Source organism: Trichosurus vulpecula, chromosome 7, assembly GCF_011100635.1.
Source record: "Trichosurus vulpecula isolate mTriVul1 chromosome 7, mTriVul1.pri, whole genome shotgun sequence".
NCBI classification, from domain to species: Eukaryota; Metazoa; Chordata; class Mammalia; order Diprotodontia; family Phalangeridae; genus Trichosurus; species Trichosurus vulpecula.
Genome location: NC_050579.1, coordinates 157,320,420 through 157,342,670, shown reverse-complemented (window position 1 = coordinate 157,342,670; position 22,251 = coordinate 157,320,420). Strand labels below are relative to the sequence as shown.

Sequence of the window (22,251 nt, the reverse complement as noted above, 5' to 3'; positions counted from 1 at the left end):
AATGATATTTGTATGCTGAATTAAAGTAAGCTTGTCAACCCTTTAACGTAGCTTTCCTTAGTTAAGCCGACCAAAAAAACCTGTGCTTTTGCAGCATGTGAGAAGCTTTCTGGGTGCTGGTTGCCGGGGGATCTTACACCCCCAAAGAAGCTGCTACCTGGATTGTTGAAACAGGTGGGTGGGTAGGGAAGAGGGGAGAGAATTTGGAACTCGAAGTTTTAAAAGCAGATGTTCAAAAAAAAAGTTTTTACATGTAACTAGGAAATAAGATATACAGGCAATGGGGCATAGAAATCTATCTTGCCCTACAAGAAAGTAAGGGAAAAGGGGATGGGGGGAGTGGGGTGACAGAAGGGAGGGCTTACTGGGGAACAGGGCAACCAGAATATATGCCAGCTTGGAGTGGGGGGGAGGGTAGAAATGGGGAGAAAATTTGTAATTCAAACTCTTGTGAAAATCAATGCTGAAAACTAAAAATATTTAAATAAATAATAATTAAAAAAAAGATATATGTAAAGTTCCAAATGTGGGGCTCAAAAATCAGCTTCACAAATACAGGATGAGGGAGATGTGGTGAAAGAGCAGGACTTTTTTTTTTTTAAAAGTACAATTCAAGGTCAATACGAGTTATCAATGTGATACGGCAAATCAGTCATTTAATAAGCATTTATTTAGCACCTACTATGTGCCAGGCACTGTGAAAAGCACTGTTATTACAACCCAAGGATGGAGAGGATTGGCAGAGATTGCAGCCAAGACCTCACTGAGTCTGTTAACATCATCATATTGTACATAATGGCCAATGTCATGTCTTGGTCTAGGTCTCTGGGGCTAATTGTAAGGGTTGGAGGGGTGATCAGACACTTTTGCTTATTCTAGATATTTAGTGGCAAATGCTTTCCAAGTGAATAAATGTGGCAAGTGTTCGCTCCATGCCAGTCAAAGGTAAAAGCCAAACCCAGTGCACAACTCATGTATATTTCTGGGGTATTTATGGAAGGATGTGAGTAATTGCAGGGGATGAGTTACAGTCAGTCTGATCCTAGATGAGTAATAAGTACAGGAAGTGCAAATCCTACAAAGGGAAGTTGCTTCCAGGAGATACGCATGTTTCTAAACCAGCCTTCTTCATGTCAATAAAAGCACCAATATCCCTGGGAAGATCACAGGATGGGTCTTTAGCAGTGATACAAGTTGAGACTGGAATGTTCTTGCTGACATTGATAAAAAGCTCTGACCTCACAATTTGTTCTCAATACTGCTCTTGAGATGTTCTTAAAAATTTAAGATTGTTAATTGTTCAGGACACACACATACACGTGAAATCATGAATAGTCTTTGTGGCACTCATGATTTTTTTTTGAGGCAATCAGGATTAAGTGCCTCGCCAACAGCTAGCAAGTGTCTGAGGCCACATTTGAACTCAGGTCCTCTTGATTCCAGGATTCCAGTACCACCTAGCTGCCCCCTCATGATTGGTTTTTGAGGCAATTTGACCTTGGCACATTTCAAGAACTTCAGTGGCCTTCCTTTGATGTCTGGGAGAAACCAGTCATGGGCTAATTCTCATTGTGAGCCCAGGATGATAGATGGTCAGTGATATTAGGAGGTGATAGTTATCTCAGTCTGCACAGCTTGGATTCTAATAAATTTCCTGAGAATGAGCAGACAGAAGCTACTGCTGTGCTAGAGTGGAAGAACAGAGACTTCTTCAGGGGTTACAAGAAAAAAAGAAACCTGTTGAGCTTTTAGCATGCAAACTTAGGAGGTTACATACAGCTATGCTCCAATGAGACCACTAGGTTCTGTGGTAGATAGAGCACTGGGCTTGGAATCAGGAAGATTCATATTCCTGAGTTCAAATCTGGCCTCAGGCACTTACTAGTTGTGTGACCCTGGGTAAGTCACTTAACTCTGTTAGTCTCAATTCCTCATCTGTAAAAAGAGCCAGAGAAGGAAATCAAATCACTCTAGTATCTTTGCCAAGAAAACCCCAAATAGGGTCACAAAGAGTTGACCACAACTAAAAAGACTAAAAAAAAAAATAACAGCAATTTCCTGATTCCAGGCAAAATAGGCATAGTAAAAGAACTGCTTCCTAGGGGTGTTGTGAGGATAAGCTGAGATGACTTTGCAAACCTTAAAGCACTATATCAATCCTAGCTTTCATCATAATGATGATGTCCATGAAGCCTCCCTAGCGCTTATTCATTGAGGTCATGCCAGTATGGGCTACACACTTTCATGATCCAGAAATGTAAAGCCAGGTATTTCTTAGTGATGCCTGAATTACAACTGCCAGACAGTCCCACTATTGTAACCTGCTCAGCCATTGAAAAGAAATAAAAGCAAGCAAGGTATTATAATGGCTAGATCTCTGCTAGAGATGCATGCAGGCACACTGACCACTCACTTCTAGGATCCTTTTTCTCTAAACTTGTCATGGTCTCCAAAAGGGAACCAATCAAATGAAGCAAACCAAATAGGATTTTATCTTACTGATTTATTTTTTTGTAATATTTAATTTATTTAATATATTTAGTTTTAAGCATTGATTTTCACAAGAGTTTGAATTACAAATTTTCTCCCCAATTCTACCCTCCTGCCCACTCCAAGATGGCGTATATTCTGGTTGCCCCGTTCCCCAGTCAGCCCTCCCATCTGTCACCCCACTCCCCTCCCATCCCCCTTTCCCTTCTTATCTTGTAGGGCAAGATAAATTTCTACGCCCCATTGCCTATGTATCTTATTTCCTAGTTGCATGCAAAAACTTTTTTTTTGTTGTTGTTTTTGAACGTCTGTTTTCAAAACTTTGAGTTCCAAATTCTCTCCCCTCTTCCCTCCAGGCCCACCCTCCCTAAGAAGGCAAGCAATTCAACATAGGCCACATGGGTATCATTATGTAAAACCCTTCCACAATACTCATGTTGTGAAAGATTAACTATGTTTTGCTCCTTCCTAACCTATCCTCCTTTATTGAATTTTCTCCCTTGACCCTGTCCCTTTTCGAAAGTGTTTGTTTTTGATTACCTCCTCCCCCATCTGCCCTCCCTTCTATCATCCCCCCCCCCTTTTTTTAATCTTCTTCCTCCTTCTTTCCTGTGGGGTAAGATACTCAATTGAGTGTGTATGATATTCCCTCCTCAAGTCAAATCTGATGAAAGCAAGATTTACTCATTCCCCCTTACCTGCTCCCTCTTCCCTTCCTAGAGAACCACTTTTTCTTGCCACTTTTATGAGAGATAATTTACCCCATTCTATCTTTCCCTTTCTCCCTCTCTCAATATATTCCTCTCTTATCCCTTAAATTGATTTTTTTTTATATATCATCCCTTCATATTCAACTCACCCTGTGCCCTTTGTGTGTGTGTGTGTGTGTGTGTGTGTATCTACATATATACATACATAGACACACATATATGTGTGTATATATATATATATATATATATATATATATATATATATATATGTATATTCCCTTCAGCTACCCTAATACTGAGGTCTCATGAATCATACACATCATCTTTCCATGTAGGAATGTAAACAAAACAATTCAACTTTAGTAAGTCCCTTATGATTTTTCTTTCTTGTTTACCTTTTCATGCTTTTCTTGATTCTTGTGTTTGAAAGTCAAATTTTCTATTCAGCTCTGGTCTTTTCACTGAGAAAGCTTGAAAGTCCTCTATTTTATTGAAAATCCATATTTTGCCTTGGAGCATGATACTCAGTTTTGCTGGGTAGGTGATTCTTGGTTTTAATCCTAGCTCCACTGACCTCTGGAATATTGTATTCCAAGCCTTTCAGTCCCTTAATGTGGAAGCCACTAGATCCTGTGTTATCCTGATTATTTTTCCACAATATTCAAATTGTTTCTTTCTGGCTGCTTGCAGTATTTTCTCCTTGACCTGGGAGCTCTGGAATTTGGCGACAATGTTCCTAGGAGTTTTCGTTTGGGGATCTATTTGAGGAGGAGATCTGTGGATTCTTTCAATTTCTATTTCACCCTCTGGCTCTAGAATATCAGGGCAGTTCTCCTTGATAATTTCTTGAAAGATGGTACCTAGGCTCTTTTTCTGATCATGGCTTTCAGGTAGTCCAATAATTTTTAAATTATCTCTCCTGGATCTATTTTCCAGGTCAGTGGTTTTTCCAATGAGATATTTCACATTGTCTTCCACTTTTTCATTCCTTTGGATCTGTTTTATAATATCTTGATTTCTCATAAAGTCACTAGCTTCCACTTGCTTCAGTCTAATTTTTAAGGTAGTATTTTCTTCAGTGGTCTTTTGGACCTCCTTTTCCATTTGGCTAATTCTGCATTTCAAGACGTTCTTCTCCTCATTGGCTTTTTGGAGCTCTTTTGCCATTTGAGTTAGTCCATTTTTAAAGGTGTTGTTTTCTTCAATATTTTTTTTCAGTATTTTTTTGGGTCCCCTTTAGCAAGTCATTGACTTGTTTTTCATGGTTCTCTTGCATCATTCTTATTTCTTGTCCCAGTTTTTCCTCTACTTCTCTAACTTGCTTTTCCAACTCCTTTTTGGGCTCTTCCATGGCCTGAGACCAGTTCATGTTTTTATTGGAGGCTTTTGATGTAGGCTCTTTGACTTTGTTGACTTCTTCAGGGTGCACGTTTTGGTCTTCTTTGTCACCAAAGAAAGATTCCAAAGTCTGAGAATGAATGTGAGTGCGTTTTTGCTGCCTGGCCATGTTCCCAGCCAACTTACTTGACCCTTGAGTTTTTCAGTGGGGTATGACTGCTTGTAAAGAGTACTTTGTTCCAAGCTTGAGGGGATGCGCCGTCGATTTCAGAGCTATTTCTATACAGCCAGCTCTGCCACACCAGCACTCCTCCTTCCCCAAAAACCGTCAACCCGGACCTGACGAAAATCTTAAGCAGGCTCTGCACTCCTGCTCTGATCTGCCACTTAATTCCTCCCACCAGTTGGGCCTGGGGCCGGAAGTAACTGCAGCTGTAGTTCTGTAGCTGCACCTCCCCCACTGCTCCTCGGGCGGTGGCTGAATCTCGAACTCTGTCCCCTGCAGCTTTTCCCACTAACCTTCTCTGTTGTCTTTGGTGTTTGTGGGTTGAGAAGTCTAGTAACTGCCACAGCTCACCGATTCAGGGTGCTAGGGCCTGTTCTGCCTGGCTCCTGGTCTGGCTGGTCCTGCTGCCTCCCACGCTGAGCTCTGCTCCCCTCTACTCCCTGCGCGACAGACCTCATCCAGCAACCATCCAGGCTGTCCTGGGCTGGATCCCTGCTTCCCTCTGCTATTTTGTGGGTTCTGCATTTCTAGAATTGGTTCAGAGCCATTTTTTACATGTTTTTGGAGGGACCTGGCAGGGAACTTACACAAGTCACTGCTTTCCAGCTGCCATCTTGCCTCCGCCCCCATCTTACTGATTTCTTAAAAATTCATTCTCTTTTGGCTGTGTTCCCCCATCCTTCTCTCCCTTCTGGCCTAGGCCTTTCTTGGGGGAGGAGATCTGTTTCTAGTGGCAGGACCTTGGCACCCTTTGGGTATCCATGTCAACCCTGGAAAAATCTTCTTCATGAGGACTTTGAGGAAAGACAGTTTGGTTGTGTGTTGCTATCACTGGGTATTTATTATGGGCCCAATGCTCTTCAGATCCAATGGTAAATCTGGTTTAAGAGAATCGGATTGGAAAGGGGCTAAAAAGGTAGGTAAAGGTAATGAAACCATATTAAATACAATCTAACCTAACTCAGCCTCAACCTCAGCCTCAGGTTCTGCTGTAACTTCAGACTCCTCTCCTTCCAGTACTGGGGCCTCAGATTCTATGGTTGCCTCGGTCACCTCAGCTTCCACTTCGGCCTCGGGCTCCTCCGTGGTAGCTTCAGTTTCTGGTGCAGGTCCTGGTTCAAGATTATTTAGAAAAAAAAGGAAGGAGGAGAGGGTTATACTTGAGTATCTTCTGTGCCTTGTTTAAACTAATCTACTTCAGAATCTGTGGGGAAAGGGTTCTGGAGTTGGTCATTTTTCTTAGCATTTTCATTTTCATTTTATTTGTATGTAGATTTCTAGAAAGCATAACAGAAGGGAGAGGGAGGCACCCTTAGAATCAATATGACCTCATTCAAGTTCTTCCTTTAATACACACTAGCTCTGTTTGGGTCTCTGGGCAAATCATTTCACTTAGTGCCACAAACTGCTATAAGTCCCAGAGCAGGTGCTGGTGTGCGTTAGGGGGAACCAGCTCTGGGATTTTGTGTTTTAAAACGAAGAAACCTTGGGCCAAGTCACAGAATCTTAAGTTTCCTTATCAGGAGGTCTCTGCACCCGGAGAAACCACAGGTTCAGGTCAAATATACATATCAGTATGTGCGTGTGCATGCGCACACGTGCGCGCGCGCACACACACACACACAGAGTATATTCCACAATGCTCCCCAAACCATCCCCTTCTCCCATTCATATCCACCACCCTAGTTCAGGTTCTCATCACCTCTTGCTTGAATGGATTATTGCAACAGACTCCTGACTTGCGGCTTTCCTCACTCCAAGGCACCTGCATACAGACATACTGACCACTCACCTCTAGGATCCCTTTTCTCTAAACTTGTCGTGGTTGCCAAAAGGGAACCAATCAAATGAAGCAAACCGAATAGGATTCTATCTTGCTGATTTCTTAAAAATTTATTCTTTTTTGGCTGTGTTCCCCCATCCCTCTCCCCCTTCTAGCCTGGGACTTTCTTAGGGGAGATCTGTTTCTAGTGGCAGGACCTTGTCACCTTTTGGGTATCCAAGTCAACCCAGGAAAAATCCTCTTCATGAGGACTCTGAGGAAAGACAGTTTGGTTGTGTGTTGCTATCACTGGGTATCATGGGCCCTGTGTTCCTCAGATCCAACAGTAAATCTGGTTTAAGAGAATGGGTTCAAATTAATCCACTTTGGAATTTGTGGGGAATCATCACCCCTTGCTTGAAGGGATTACTGCAAAAGACTCCCGAGTTGGGGTTTTCCTCACTCCAAGACATCCTCTATATAGCCACCCAAAGTGATTTTCCTAGAGCACAGATCTGACCATATAAATTAGGGGCTCCCATTTAGCTCTAGGATCAAATAGAAATTCCTCTGTTTGGCATTTAAAGCACTTCACAATTTGGCCCCTTCCCACATGTCCGGGTTCCTTAAACATTACTCTCTTCCCTGTTCTCTACAGTCTAGCCACATGGACCTACCTGCTTGTCTCATAGATATTGCTTCATTTCTGTCTCTCTGATTTTGTACTGGCTGACCCCCATGCCTGGAATTCTTTCCGTCTTAACATCTACCTATTGGAATACCTGTTTTCCTTCAAGACTCGGGTCAAAAACTGTTTTCAACAAGAGGCTTTTCCTGCTCATTCTAGATGCTGGTGTGCCTTTTCTTCTAATGTTACCTTTTGTCTACTGTGTGTGTGAATATAGGTGCATACACCTATACATATGTATATATATGTTATATATCTACATATTGTTCCCCCCTTCTTTTAGAACTTGATATGAACTTGAGGGTGGGAAATATTTTAGCTTTGTCTTTGTATCCCTGGCAATGATGACAGTGACTAGAAAATAGCAGGTGCTGCTGGATGAAAAATAAGTAAAAAATAATTAAATAAAACTTATTTTGGATATGCTTCTTTTGCAAAATAAAAACATGAGAAGCTGCAGTAAGGTATGGAGATATTAGGTCTGAGGTATTCCCTTTAAATCACAGAGTCACAGAAGCTAGGAGGCAGAAGAGAAGGAAGCAGGGAAGGAAAGGCTAGGGGAACAAGCAATTATTAATCACCTACTATATGCCAGGTACTTTATAAATATTACCTTATTTGATCCTCACAACAACCCCATGAGGAAAGTGTTAATATTTACCCTCATTTTACAGATGAGGAAACTTGAGACAGACAAAGGTTAAGTGACTTGCCTAGGGTCACACAGCCAGTAAGTGTCTGAGGCCAAATTTGAACTCAGGTCTTTCTGACTCCAGGCCCAGTGCTCTATCCACTGTACCACCAGCTGCCACTAATGGCCATCTAGTGCAATCTCTACCTGTCCTCAAACATGAAACTCTTCAGAAGACACCACCTGATGGATTTTCCCCTGTTGCTTTCCTTCCTAGACTTTTGATAAATTTCAGTAAGTTTCAGAGAACTAAATACACACACACACACACACACACACACACACACATAAAGAAACATTACTGTGTACAATTCCAAAGAACAAAGTACATGGCAAGCATTCGCATTGTTAAGAAATCGCTGTTATGACTGGTAGCAAAAAACCCAATTATCTATAAATAAATACAATAAAAATTTTAGATACTTGTCTTCATTTCATTTCATTATCTATAAACAAATACAATAAAAATTTTAGATACTTGTTTTCATTTAATGTTTTGCTAAATGTTATGTTATAAAGCATTAGTCAGACATTGTCTCCTTTGTGGCAGTTTTTCATGATCAAAGACATGACGGGGCAGAGGTCATCATGTGATGCATATATAGACACTGTTCATGAGTTCATAGATTTTAGAGCTAGAAGGATCCACAGATATCATTTAATCTGACCCTTTATTTTAAAAATACGGAAACAGATGCCCAGAGAATTTCAGTGACTTGTCTAAGGTTACTGGTCTAATAGGTAGCTGAGCAAGAATGAATGAAAAGTACTCAAGTCTCCTTTTCACTCCATAAGTGTGTAACATTGTGAGTTGGTACTGGAGAGTACTAAAGTGTCTTCTTTTGGGAGGTAGCTAGTTTCCTTATCCTCTGGCCTATTCAACAGCTCCTTTCTCCTAACTCCAGTCTAAAGATGGGAAGTATTTCATTTCAGACTAATGCAAAACACCGATCCAAGCTTATCTGCATGCTATTACTCGGTCCACCTGAGCTTGCCACCTACCTGGCTCACACTCTCCTTGTGGAAAGAAGGTAATAAAGCATTTCTTTCTAAAAGGACTTGACTTCCCTAGTGGCTCAGCATTGGAAGGGGATCTTAAATTTACTTCCCAGCTTGGGTGTTAGGCTCCCTTTGAATAAAAGGAAATGGAGGAAATGATTTCCCATGAAATTTGCTAGCTAATCTGCTGTCAGATGATTGAAAATTGGCTCTAACATCTATGTTCGTAAGATCTGGCTGGGATGGTGGCCCATGCTTGTTATCCTTGCTACTGGGGAGGCTGAGCTTGAGCTTAGGAATTCTGAGTTGCCAGTGTCTACAAGAAGTCTGGTATCTAGGCTGCCTAAGGAGAGGTGAATGGAGCAGGTCAAAGCTTCTCTGCCAATTAGTAGTGAGGCTGGGCCTGTGAGTAGCCACTTCATTTCCAGCCTAGGCAAGACAGGAAGATCCAGTCTCAAAAAAAGACAAAACAAAAAATCTGCAAGATCCTAGATCTAGAGCTAGAAAGAACCTTACGGGTCATACAGTGCAACTCTTTTCTGTCTACCTCAGTTTCTTCAACTGTAAAACGGGGATCATACTAGGAACTTCCTCCTAGGGTTTGTGAGGATCAACTGAGATAATATTTATAAAGTACTTAGTATAGTTCCTAGAACATGGTGGGTGCTAGAAAAATTCTAGTTTAATATTATTATTGTTATTTAAGACACATGGTCTATGGGTATCATAACCAGTGATAGCAAAAGAGGCTTTTTAAATCTTTGGATATTTCTAACAGAGCACAGCTTGCTCTCACTCTCACTTTAGTTTGTGATCTAATCATACTTGCTTATTCTATCTTACCCCCAAAATTCTACTATCAATATTGAGAAAAGAATCACAGCTGACATTTGTGTAGAACTTTATGGTCTACAAGATGCCTTATATACATTATCTTCTTACCTACAAGCAGCTTTCTGAGATAGGTAGTGCAAATATTATCACCCCTATTTTATTAATAAAGAAGTCCAGGATCAGAGAGGTTGAAGAGGTTTTTCTAGAATCACACAGCTGCTAAGTGGAAGAGCCAGGATTCAAACCTACCTGGACATAGTCTGTGAAGTGTCCTTAGGTACCAGGTGTATGCAATGTGAACCACAAAGGTTGACACTAACCACAGGTTCCTTTAATTCTTTTGAATTATGTGAAATGACATAATACAAAATCATACTATATTATACATACATACTTATATGTTATATATTATATATACTTTTATACACACACACACACACACACACACACACACACATATATACTTGCCTTCAGTTTTCTCAGCCTCTTTTTTCTTACTATCATCTTCAAATTTAACTGTTGGTTCATCTGTTTTTCTGAAATGAGAATTTTCCAAAACGACTATCTTTACAATTTCATGACTTCAAACGTATGCAGGCAGAATTAGAGACCTTTTTTTTTTTTTAAAAAATAATGCTTACTATCTTTTCCTTTACTTTTTCCTCCTTTATGTAGCCTGTACCCAAGATTATTTAAACTTCAATGTTTCATGATGTCCTATAATGGTTTTCTGTTCTGTTGGAAGGAGTATCATAACTTTAAGCTCTAAAGAAGTTTCTGAATTGGAGTTTGAACAATGCGCACCGAGCGGGTGAATTTGCCCCAAATCGATGATTCTATAATGTGATCAAATGTAGAGAGATACGACAGCATTCGTGCAGTAGAGGTTACAGCTAAGACTGGGCAGATTCTGCTTACAGAATGAGGAAGAGACTCAGCTGGATTCCTTGGGGAGGAAAGAGAGAGAGGAAAATCTAAAGCGGGCCTTGAGCTCTAAGCCTGGCCTAGAGGTTGGGAGATATAATTGACAGTTCCTCCCTCCCTCTCTTCTTTTCCCCCAACCTTGTTTTGGAAGTTGGTCTTCTAAGTGGTGAAAGTCAAGATCCTGGACTCCCCATAGAAACGAAGAGGAGCTTATGTGGGGTCAGTGGGCATACAAACCATCTGAAGCCTATACCATGGAGACTAGGCCTCTGTGTCCACTTTTCTCTAGGGTATTATCTAGTTTGGCTCTACCCACTCTTCCTCTGTATGAGGCTGATGCTGTGGAAGGCCCAGTGCCCCTGTGTGAGCCTTGGCCGTGCGTCAGAAGACCTAGTTTCAATAACCTGGGTTGGTACATTCAACTGGTACCAGGATGAAGAATAATTCTGTCAAAACTTGCTTATGGGAGTGAAAAGACAAGCTAAAGTCAAGAAAGGGAATTCTCTTCCCTTCCTTGACTTTTGGCTGAATATTTATCTTCATGGTCTGCTCATTCTGGAAAAAATTCAGAATTGTATCCCCAAAGTTACTAAAATGTGCATATTCATCGACTTATGATTACCTCTACAATGTATATACACCCAAGAAGTTAAAGAAAGAAGAAAAGGACAAAAATATTAATAGCAGCTCTTCTCTGGAGTGGCAAAGAAGAAATTAAGGTGGTGTTAATCAGTTGGGGAATGGCTGAATAAATTATGCTACATGAATGTGATGGAATATTATAATACCCTAAGAACTGATGGATGGAAGAAATTAAGATCTTGTTGGAAGATGGATGATGGTGGGCAAGCTCAAGTTACATCTCCCAATGGAAAGTAGCCATATCCTAGCTCCATCTTCTCCTTCTCACCTCATCCCTGCCCCAAGATAAGGGTGGCTTGGGTTCTGGGGAAATGAACACTTTATTACTGTGTTGGCAACAGCATCTTATTGTATGTCGCCATCACAAAAATATGAACTATCAAGCCATCTTCCAAATTTGTGGATGTGGATGCGCCTTTACCCCCATTATCGGTGTTAATTTAACCTTCTTCTTCTGAAGCCCAACACTGAGACGATGGCCTGGGATGTATGTAGTTATGAATTTTGTATGATATGTAACAGTCTTGATGATAGTGTTTTGCTATGGTTTTACTTGAAATGTTTTCTTCCCTTCTATATTAAACAGTGTTGTAAATGTACCATAGAGACCTGGGAAAGGCTCTTCATTTGTGTATCACAGTGGCGGGGGTGGGGAGGGGTGGAGGGGGGAAGAGCCAATTCAAACTGACTCTTGAGAGATGATTGTTGAGTTTTCGGTATGAGTATTACACCTTGGAAATTAGCATATGTTACAAATTAAGGCTTCATTTATTATTTTGTTGATTGTCTTAGACCAGGGCTGTCCAAAATGCAGCCTGCAGTGTGATTTATGTGGCCTGCCTACAAGCATAGAAATTTACATAAATTCTTTAGTAAATGAAGCTGAGCTTCCGCAGAGCTCTCACTAAAAAGGCAAATCGAAATATATTGTCTATTGTTTCAATAAAAACCTAAGGTTGGACAGCCCTGGTCTAGACTTAAGAAGGTGATGGAGAAAATGTTAATAATGCAAATTAAACTTAAAAGTGTTAGGTATACTTTTTTTTGGAGGCGGTTGTTCAGCATTTACCAGCATACTCCTAAACATCTTTGTACCTGTTTTCAGGGCCTAGGTACCTTTCTTTCTAGCATGATAAGGGTGGAAGGCTCATGCAGAGGAATGAGAGGTAGAGAGTATCCAGAATGACCTATTCTAGCTTGCCAACATGTTGAATATTTCTCATGGGGCTTCATAGAAGGAACTCTCTGTTCTTGACATCCACTCATATTAGAAGCCAGAAAATGACTGATTATATCATGGGCTAAAATATTAATTTTTCTGAAGTCTCCTAGAAATAGAAATACTGTCTGTTGAACCAACGGATTGTATATATATATATATATATATATGTGTGTGTGTGTGTGTGTGTGTGTGTATACACATATGTATAATATATACAGATATATATGTATCTATATATCTATAGACACATACACACACATATATAGATAGACTGATAGATAGATAGATAGACATATACATAATCCCACAATGTAAATTGTTTTTATTTTTGTGATTGTTAATTTCCCCTTTCCTCTCTAAACAGTCTCACCTTCCTTCTATAGTTGTCTAGGCTCATATAACACCATTCTATGGTTTATATAACATCTCTCCCCAAATGAAAAAAAAAGTTGAGGTTGTAAGGGAAGGAAGCCCTTCCCCCTCCTCATATATGGGTGATCATTTACTTTCTCACCTCAGAGACTCTTTCAGGCATACAACCCCATGGTATAACCTCAATGGCTGGGACTTGGACTGTAGTCCAAAGAGAAACATACTTTGGGCTTTTAGACAAATAGCCCATAAGTGGTCATCAGACCTTCACTGTCTCAGTAACTCATAGTAATACTGGAGGCTATAGTTAAGTTTCATAGGCCATTTCATAGCTTTCAATCTGCTGGCATAGCTTTTGAGAACATAGGGTGTCACCTCCATGCTAAGTTGAACCATCAGAAGACATATGTGTATATGCACATAAACTTAGGTATGTGGATACTTCCTCTCTACTTTCTGTCTTTCCAGACTGCAGATTTTACTTTACAATGTTATTATAAGGATAGCTAAATTAGTAAAAAAAAAAATACCCAATTTACTGTTCCTCCTACCAAGAGCCTCTTGAGGACTGGTTCTTGAGTGAAAGACATAACTGTAATGCTAACTGATAGTATAGCCACAACTTCTGCCTTAAAGATGTGAAAAGTACTTAGAAAAGTTACAGTTTAAAAAAAAATTAATTAGGATTTGTGCTAACTAGTACATAGTTATTTTGTATTATAAAAATCTCACCAATAGGAATTAACATCAACTATAATACATTATTAAATGTTTATTCAATATCTTTCTTAATATTAAAAATAGACTTATTAATGTATAATACCAGAGTTTACCTTTGAGATTGTTCGAGTGCCCTAATTTCTTCTTCTTCTTCCACTTTTCTTGCCATTAGTTTAGCAACAATATCAGATTTGTTCTCTAAAAACAGCCTATGAAGCAAATATTTTCCTGCAATACAATTAAAAAATAATTTTACATTCTTATAACTATTAAAATAGGGGTTTATAGTTTAAAAATTGAAAGTAAAAGTTCTATACCTGGGAACCTATAATCTCTTCATTATAACAATTAAAAATCTTATTATGAGATGGAGCTATATTTTATTACTTCAACTGAAGTACTATATTTTGATCAAGAACATAGGATTTTAGATTTAGAGATTGAAGGCATTTTTAAAAGATCTTTTTTTCCTTCTGGAAAATTTTCTTTAAATATGTTGCACTCAAAACAGATTGTTACATTACAAAGAGAACACATTTAGCTTTGCTTGTATTTTAAAGGGTATTCCTCTTTGGACTAAAAAAGAGACAATACCATATAGCTTCTGGCTTGGGTTTTACATTGCTCATTCAGACATTATAGAAGGCATTAGCATTAGGTCATCTTTTACCCACTTAGAAATGCTCTTTTACATGGTTCCTGGTTAAAAGGAAGAGATTATTTAATGGATGGCCCAGACATAATTACAGGGACTACTTAGGTAACTAAACCCACCTCCAACTTTTTTTTTTAAACCAAAAAACATTATGCCCAAAGGGCGATAAAACTATACATACCCTTTGATTCAGCAATACCATTACTAGGTCTGTATCCAAGAGATCAGAAAAGAGGGAAAAGGACCCATTTGTACAAAAACAGTTATACCATCTCTTTATGGTAGCAAAGAATTGGAAATTGAGAGACACCCATCAATTGGGGGATGGCTGAATGAATTATGGTATATAATTGTGACAGAATACTAACATCCTATAAGAAATGATGAGCAGGATGGTTTCAGAAAAAACCTGGGAAGACTTATATGAACTGATACAAAGCAAAGTGAGCAGAACCAGTATAACACTGTACACAGTGATAGCAATATTGTAAGATGATCAAATGTGAAAGACTTAGCTACTCTGATCAAGACAATAATCTAAGACAATTCCAAAAGACCCATGATAAAAAATGCTATCCACCTCCAGAAAGAGAATTGATAAACTCTGAGAACAGATTGAAGCATACTCTTTTCACTTTCTTTATTTTTCTTGCTTCTCCCCCACCTACGTGGCTAATATGGAAATATGTTTTGCATGACTTCACATGTATAATTGATGTCATATTTTTGCTTGTCTTCTCAATGGGTGAGGGAGGGCTGAGAGGGACCAACTTTTGAAAAAATGAATGTCGAGCCAATATAATAAAAATGACAATTGTACCTAAGCTAATCTACTTATTCTATATCATCTCAATTAAATTACCAAGATATTTTATTGAGCTAGAAAAGATAATGACAAAATTCATGTGGAAGAACAAAAGGTCAAGAATATCAAAGGAATTAATGAAAAAAATTTAAAGAAAAGAGGTTTAGTAGTACCAGATCTTAAACTGTATTATAATGTGGTAATTATCAAAACTGGAACTGGCTAACAAATAGAAAGATGGATCAGTGGAACAGAGTAGACATATGATACACAGTAGTAAATGATTATAGTAACCTTGTGTTTGACAAATGTAAAGATGTAAGCTTTGGGGATAAGAATTCACTCTTTGGTAAAAACTGTTGGGAAAACTGAAAAACAGTCTGGCTGTAACTAGGTACTGACCAAAATCTTACACCATTTACCAAAATAAGGTCAAAATGGATACATGACCTAGATATAAAGGGTGATATCATAAGTAAATTAGAAGAACATGGAACATATTTCTTATCAGACTTATGGATAGGAGAAAAATTTGACTAAACAAGAGAGTATTTTTAGATGTAAAATGGATAAATTTGATTACATTAAATTAAAAACGCTTTGTGCAATGTAGCCAATATTAGAAAGAAAGTAGAAAATTGGGAAAAAATTTTATGGATAGTTTTTCAGATAAAGGTTTCAAGTATATAGAAAACTTTGTCAAATTTATAAGAATATGAGCCATTCCCCAATCGATAAATGGTCAAAGGATATGAGCAAGCTGTTTTCAGAAGAAGAAATTAAAGTTATATGAAAAAATATTCTAAATCATTATTCATTAGAGAAATACAAATTAAAACAATTTTGAGATATCATCTTATACCTATCAGATTGATTAAAATGATAAAAGGGAAAATGAGAAATGTTAGAGTAGATATGGAAAAAATGGGACACTAATACACTCTTGGGCAGCTAGGTGGTATAGTAGATAATGTGCCAGGCCTGGAGTCAGGAAGACCTGAGTTCAAATCTGCCCTCAGACATTTGCTAGTTGTGTGACCCCAGGGAAGTCATTTAACCCTGTGGGCCTCAGCTCCTCATCTGTAAAATGATCTGGAGAGGGAAATGGCAAACCACTCCAGTATCTCTGCCCAGAAAACCCCAAATGGGGTCATGAAGAGTCAGACAGGACTGAAAAACTACTCAACAACAACAACAAATATACTGTTGGTGGAACTGTGAACTGATCCATCTACTTTGGAGAGCAATCTGGAATTATGCCCAAAGAGTTATAAAACTGTGTATACTCTTTGACCCAAGGTCTGTTTCCCAAGGTGATCAGGGAAAAAGGAAAACAACTTATATATTCTAAAATATTTATAGCAGCTTTCTTTGTGGTAGCAAAGAACTGGAAATTGAGGGGATACCCATCAATTGGGGAATGGCTGAACCAGGTTGTAGTATATGACTGTGACGGTATACTATTGTGCTATAAGAAATTATGAGCAGGATGGTTTTAGAAAAACCTGGGCAGACTTATATGAACTTATATGCTACAAAGGTAAAGTGAGTGGAACCAGGAAAACACTGTACACAGTAAGAACAATACTATAAAAATGATCAACTGTGAAAGACTTAGCTACTCTGATCAAGACAATGATTTGAAAATTCCCAAGGACCCACAGCAAACAAGAGTGCTATCTACTTACGGAGAAAGAACTGATAAACAGAAGTAATAGAAGTTATACATAGGATGGTATATATAGATATACAGGTATGTATGTATACGTATATATGTATATGCACACATACATACCTATATATCTATATCAAATGGTGGCCTTCTCTAGCATGGGGTGGGGAGGGAGAGAGGAAGACAGTTTAGAACTTAAAATGTAACCAAAAAAATTAAAATAAATTTAAAAAAATGTCAAAAACCATTATCGCATAGCAGTGATATACAATGGGGAATTTCATTTCACATTGAAATGATGAATATTTACCAACCTTGATCTTCTGAATCTTCTAATATGACGATGATATCAGGAAGAATTTCTTTATGGCTTATGGCTGCCCAGAACTCTCGAATCATAGGAGCATTATCCATCACCCATCCTCCATTTTTTGGTGCACCAGGAAACCTTTCCTTGTTTTTCTCAGCAAGCTGCAACAAAGTTGTAAAACTATATTACAACCATGACTTGAGATGGGAGGAATAACATGGAATGTCACCATGCTACTATCTTTAAGGCTCTAACCCAGGGCTTTTTCACTTTTTTTGTATGTCATGGCAGTCTGGTGAAACCCTTCTCAAAATAATGTTTTTAAATGCATAAACAAAACACAAGGGGTTACAAAGGAAGTCATTTTTTTCATTCTTTCATTCATGCGTAAACACTGTGGGAAATATAAAGCTTAGACTTTATACTTATTTAAAGATAGGGTCCCTGCCCTGAACATACGCTTGCTTAAAAGACTAGTATGGAGAATTCACACAAGGGAAGTGCTCATACGATGGTCAGAAAAAGTGATCCAAGGACACTTTCAAGGTCTCTCTTAAGAACTTTGAAATTGGTCATGTGACATGGGGGATGCTGGCACAGGATCACCCAGCCTGGCATGTCCTCATCAGAGAAGTTGCTGTGCTCTATGAGCAAAGCATAATTGAAGTAGCTCAAAAAAAGTGAGATGCACAAATTTAGAGAATCCACCCCAAATGTTCACATAGACTATTTGTGCCCAACCTGTGGTAGAGCCCTCCAAGCTTGTATTGGTCTGATCCGCCACTGTTGGATACATTGCAACTTGACTCTTAACATAATGATGTCATTTTGGTCCTCTTCAAGAATGAAGGACAACAACTCTGGCCTCTCCCCTTGTAAGGGCGAGCAAAGTGGGAGTTTTTGCTGTTTTTTCTTTTGGAGTGCTTCTCAGCACTAAGGCAATCAAGCGCCTTTGAGTCTTGTCTTTGTTTCAATCAAGAGTCTTTGAATCAAGAGTCTTTGATGACCTGCTTAAGCCACAAGAAAGCCTAAGTCACATGAGTTTGAGTCACATGGTTGTGATGCCTTCTGACCCTGAAGAAGTGTATATATACTTGGAGGTTAGCATTTTGCTTCAAGGGCTCACTCATTGGAAGAGTATTTGTGTGGAGACTCTGGGGGCTGTTAAGGAGCCCTCCAGCTTTGAAAACCCAGATGTTGGTACTTCTCTCTCTGGTAACTATGTATGTATTGCTATGGACAGATAGAAGCCCTGTCTGCTGATTTATATTATTTACTCTGTTTACATAATTTCTGCTTGCAATTTCTCTTTGTGTTCTCTCTGAACTGAAGGGTCCTGATTTTCTCCCCTGAACTAAGCAGATGATATATGTATGTTTAATTAAAGTGAGATTGCAAACCCCTTAAAGTTGCTTTCCTTAGAAAAGCAGATCAAAGAACCTGTGCTAGCAGCCATTCTGTGCTGGTGTTATTGGCCTTATACCTCCACAGCAGCTGCAAGCAGCATTGTGTTGCACCCCTGACCCAGGTTAACGGGGCAAAGTCTCAGAACGTTCAATATATCGTTGGATCATGGATTTAGAGGTGGAAGGGAACTCAGGGTAACTAGTTCAGCCGAGGAAACTGAGGCCCAGGAATGTTAAGAAACTTACCCAAGGTCACACAAGTGGTAGAACAAAGATTCAAACATTCATCTTCTGATAACCAATCTAGGATTTGTTCAATGTACCCCATTGTCTCCCATGGGCTGTTTCTGGATTCATATATCAATTAGAGATTTGCCCTTTTGGAAAACTGACTCTCTAGTTCAGGTAGTATACTAAGCACAGCTAAGGCATGTTGGAAGCCTTGGGAGTGAGGGGGGTAGGGGGAGGAGGAGGGAGATACAGACACATCCTCCTCCTCCTCCTCCTCCTCCTCCTCCTCCTCCTCTTCTTCCCCCTTCCCCTCCCCCTCCCCCTCCTCCTGCCACCCTGTTAACTTTAGCTTTGACCTCATGGTACCAGTTAGACTCAATCACATTATAGGTCGAGAAGGCAAATACTTTAAAAGTTATTAAATTTGTATTAAATAATTTGATTTCTAAGACATGCTGATCTATGGTTGTTCTTTGTAAAATATGGCAATGATTAACTCCTGATGATTTGGCTTTCTAGATTAGAAGGCAATCAACATTTAACTGAGTCAAACTGAAGATAGAGTCATATTTTATAAAAAAAAAATTTAAATATATACTCCAGAAGCAGCTAAGTGGCTCAGTGAATAAAGTGTCAGGCCTGGAGTCAGGAAGACCTGAGTTCAAATTCAGCCTCAGACACTTACCAGCTACAGGACCCTAGGCAAGTCACTTAACCTCTTCCAGCCTCAGTTTCAGCTGTAAAATGGAGATCACAAGAGCATCTATCTGCGCTGGTTGTTGTGAGGATCAAAAGAGATTATTTGTAAAGCACTTAAGCACAGTGCCCGGCTCATGGTAAACATTCTACAAATGTTAACTCTCATTCTTATGGTTACCACATCCTTATTATAAGAAATATTATACCGTTACTTCAAAATATACACTGTTAAAGTTTATAGTCTATAGTGCTTACATTGTTATAGACTTGTTCCAAAATATCAGCTTGTTGCTCAAATTGGAGTTCAATCGGAACCTCATTTGCAACTTTCATGGCTTCTTCAACTAATTCCTGGACATCGGGATGATCAGCAGTTACCACTACATCTGAAGATTCTGATTCTTTTAAATATGAAGTTGGGATTAAAAAAAAGTTCATTAAATATTATTATCATTGAATGAGCATTTCAGTTAGGCAGATGGTCAATGTGGCAATAAAAACCGATCATCGAATATCTGACCCCTAAAAGAATCATTACTGTTGGACTGCCTTTACAAACCTACCGCATGGAGCCAGAGAGGGTAAGGGAAGAAGTGGGAAGGAAGTCTCTGTAAAGACCAAGTTGCCGATGAAGGACGACTATCCTCGTCGTTATCATTTAACAACTTCTAGATCATTCTACTTCCTTTCCCAAGAAGTTGAGTACTGGTTTTCATAGTTTTTTTTTTCCAACTCAGTCCTGCCTTCATACTTCATCACTGCAGGTCAATGTCCTGTCAAATATCGGCCTACCAAGTTCACTGACCTCCTAAATTCCCATGACCTCCGTTTTCACTCCACCAGTCCCACGTGTGGGGATGTGACAGGGGTCACATTCTTTATCTCACCATTATCCATAACTATTCTTCCTCCATGATCTCTAACTCTGAAATTCTTCTGTCTGATTGCAGGGTTGTATCCTTCTTTCTCACCTTCTGCCTCACCCCTAAATCAGCTCCTTGTGTCCACTGCGGCCCTCCCTGTTCTCCTGGTCCACCATCACTGCTGTGGCTCCACTTCCTACCCTACACCATCCAGCTGTAGGCAAGTCGCTTAACCTCTGTTTGTCTCTGTTTCCTCAACTGTAAAATGAGGATGATAATAGCACCTACCTCATGGGGTTGTTGTGAAGATCAAAGGAGATAGTGATTTGTAAAGCATTTAGCATAGTGTTGGGTACACAGTAGGTGCTTAATAAATATATATTACCTCCTTCTTCCCCTCCCTCCCTCCCTTCCTCCCTCCTCTTTCTCCCTCCCTCTGTTCCTCCCTCCTTTCTTTTCTTTCTCCCTCCCTTTTTCCCTTCCTTCCTTCCTTCCTTCCTTCCTTCCTTCCTTCCTTCCTTCCAGGTAGCACAATGCTCTACATATAATAGAAGCTTAATAAATGTTTGTTGACTAGAACACAACTTAATAACATGGTTTAATTTCAAGATCACTTTAAAAGCTCTTTGATCAGGATATGGTGTTTTATCATCATCATTATTTTTGTTCTACATATAGTCAGTATCGCTGTAGGACATTTAACATAATAGGCACTGCTTTATAACACCAAGCAATTATTTGACTGAAGTCCTCAGATTATCCCATTCTCCAGAAGAGAAATAAAACTGATAACAGTAACAACACTCGAAGGGGAATGGCATCTTTTAAGGCTCTCAAAAAAATCTGTCTTTCCTATTTGCTCTCTCACATCCCATAAAGAAAGTAGGGAGGCCTGCATCACCAAATTTACTTGCATGTTTTTTCCTCATTCCATCCATGAGGTTTCTTCTCCTAAATTCATCAGTGGCAGACTGTCTTGAAGGTCAATAGTACAAAAAAGTGTTAATCAAAGCAACTGAAGATGCTCCTCTAGAAGGGAAATTATATTGCTAGCTATAGGATTTAAGGTCCCTGTTTCACCACAAAAGAAGCTGCTATTTTTATTAGCAAACTAGCTACTAAAATAAATCATATAAAATGGTATTATGCCTATTTTACAGATAGGGAAAATGGACATTTTTAGCTACATGACTTGTATTGGCATTTATTAAATGCCTACTGTTTGCCAAGCACTGGGGATACAAATACAAAGAGTGAAACAATCCCTAGTAGGAGGTATTCTCCCCAAAAGGAGAGAGATAATCTAATTCACAAGTAATTATCCTTTCCACTAAACCACTCAAAATATTACCATCTTTGGAAAAAAAACATATCACACACCATTTTCTCTACTTTTCATGTCTAATTTTTAAAAATTCAAGTTCTAAAGTCATAAATTAAGTATGAACGATGCTTTTTAAAAACACTTTTCCCTTTTCCCTCCCCTATTTCCAGTTCTAGAAAGAATTGTTTTGTTTACTTAAGTCTAAAGAAATAAAAATACCAAAAACGTCAATTTACCATCTTTGATTTCATGAGTTGTTTCCTGGTCTGTTTTGGAGTCACTGTCATCCACAGATTCACTGACTTGTTTGACACTAGTAGATGAAGTATCTTCTTTATCTAAATAATATAATGTAATAAAAATATTTATATTTTAAAAAGTATAGAAACATCTAATTCACTTTATCTTTTCATGAAAGGTGGACTGAGGACCTAATTGCTTAAAATGCTGTAGTTTGTTCAATAGTCCAATAAAAATCCTGGGCTTCTGAATGAGCTTGAAATATTTATAGGGTCATAAGAATTTGCAGCCAAAATATGGAAATGTGTCTTTCATGATTTTACATGTTGATATCAAATTTCTTGACTTCTCCATGGATAGGGTGGGGCAGGAGGGAGAGAGTAAGAGAGAGAATTCAAAACTCAAAATTTAAAAAAATTAATGTTAAA

At 38.9% G+C, this 22,251-nt stretch overlaps 1 protein-coding gene across 6 annotated transcripts in view; it reads right to left on the bottom strand.

Moving 5' to 3' along the window:
• The window catches only part of AK9 (adenylate kinase 9), a 149,085-nt gene that overhangs the window by 67,237 nt on the left and 59,597 nt on the right, over window positions 1-22,251 (bottom strand). For all 6 annotated transcript variants that reach the window (XM_036769282.1, XM_036769277.1, XM_036769278.1 and 3 more), the window contains 6 exons: window positions 21,820-21,921; window positions 19,652-19,797; window positions 17,065-17,221; window positions 13,732-13,846; window positions 10,207-10,274; window positions 5,721-5,876 (listed from right to left, as the gene is read on the bottom strand). In XM_036769282.1, the coding sequence (XP_036625177.1) occupies window positions 5,721-5,876; window positions 10,207-10,274; window positions 13,732-13,846; window positions 17,065-17,221; window positions 19,652-19,797; window positions 21,820-21,921 (744 nt within the window). The remainder of the gene's footprint in view (window positions 1-5,720; window positions 5,877-10,206; window positions 10,275-13,731; window positions 13,847-17,064; window positions 17,222-19,651; window positions 19,798-21,819; window positions 21,922-22,251) is intronic.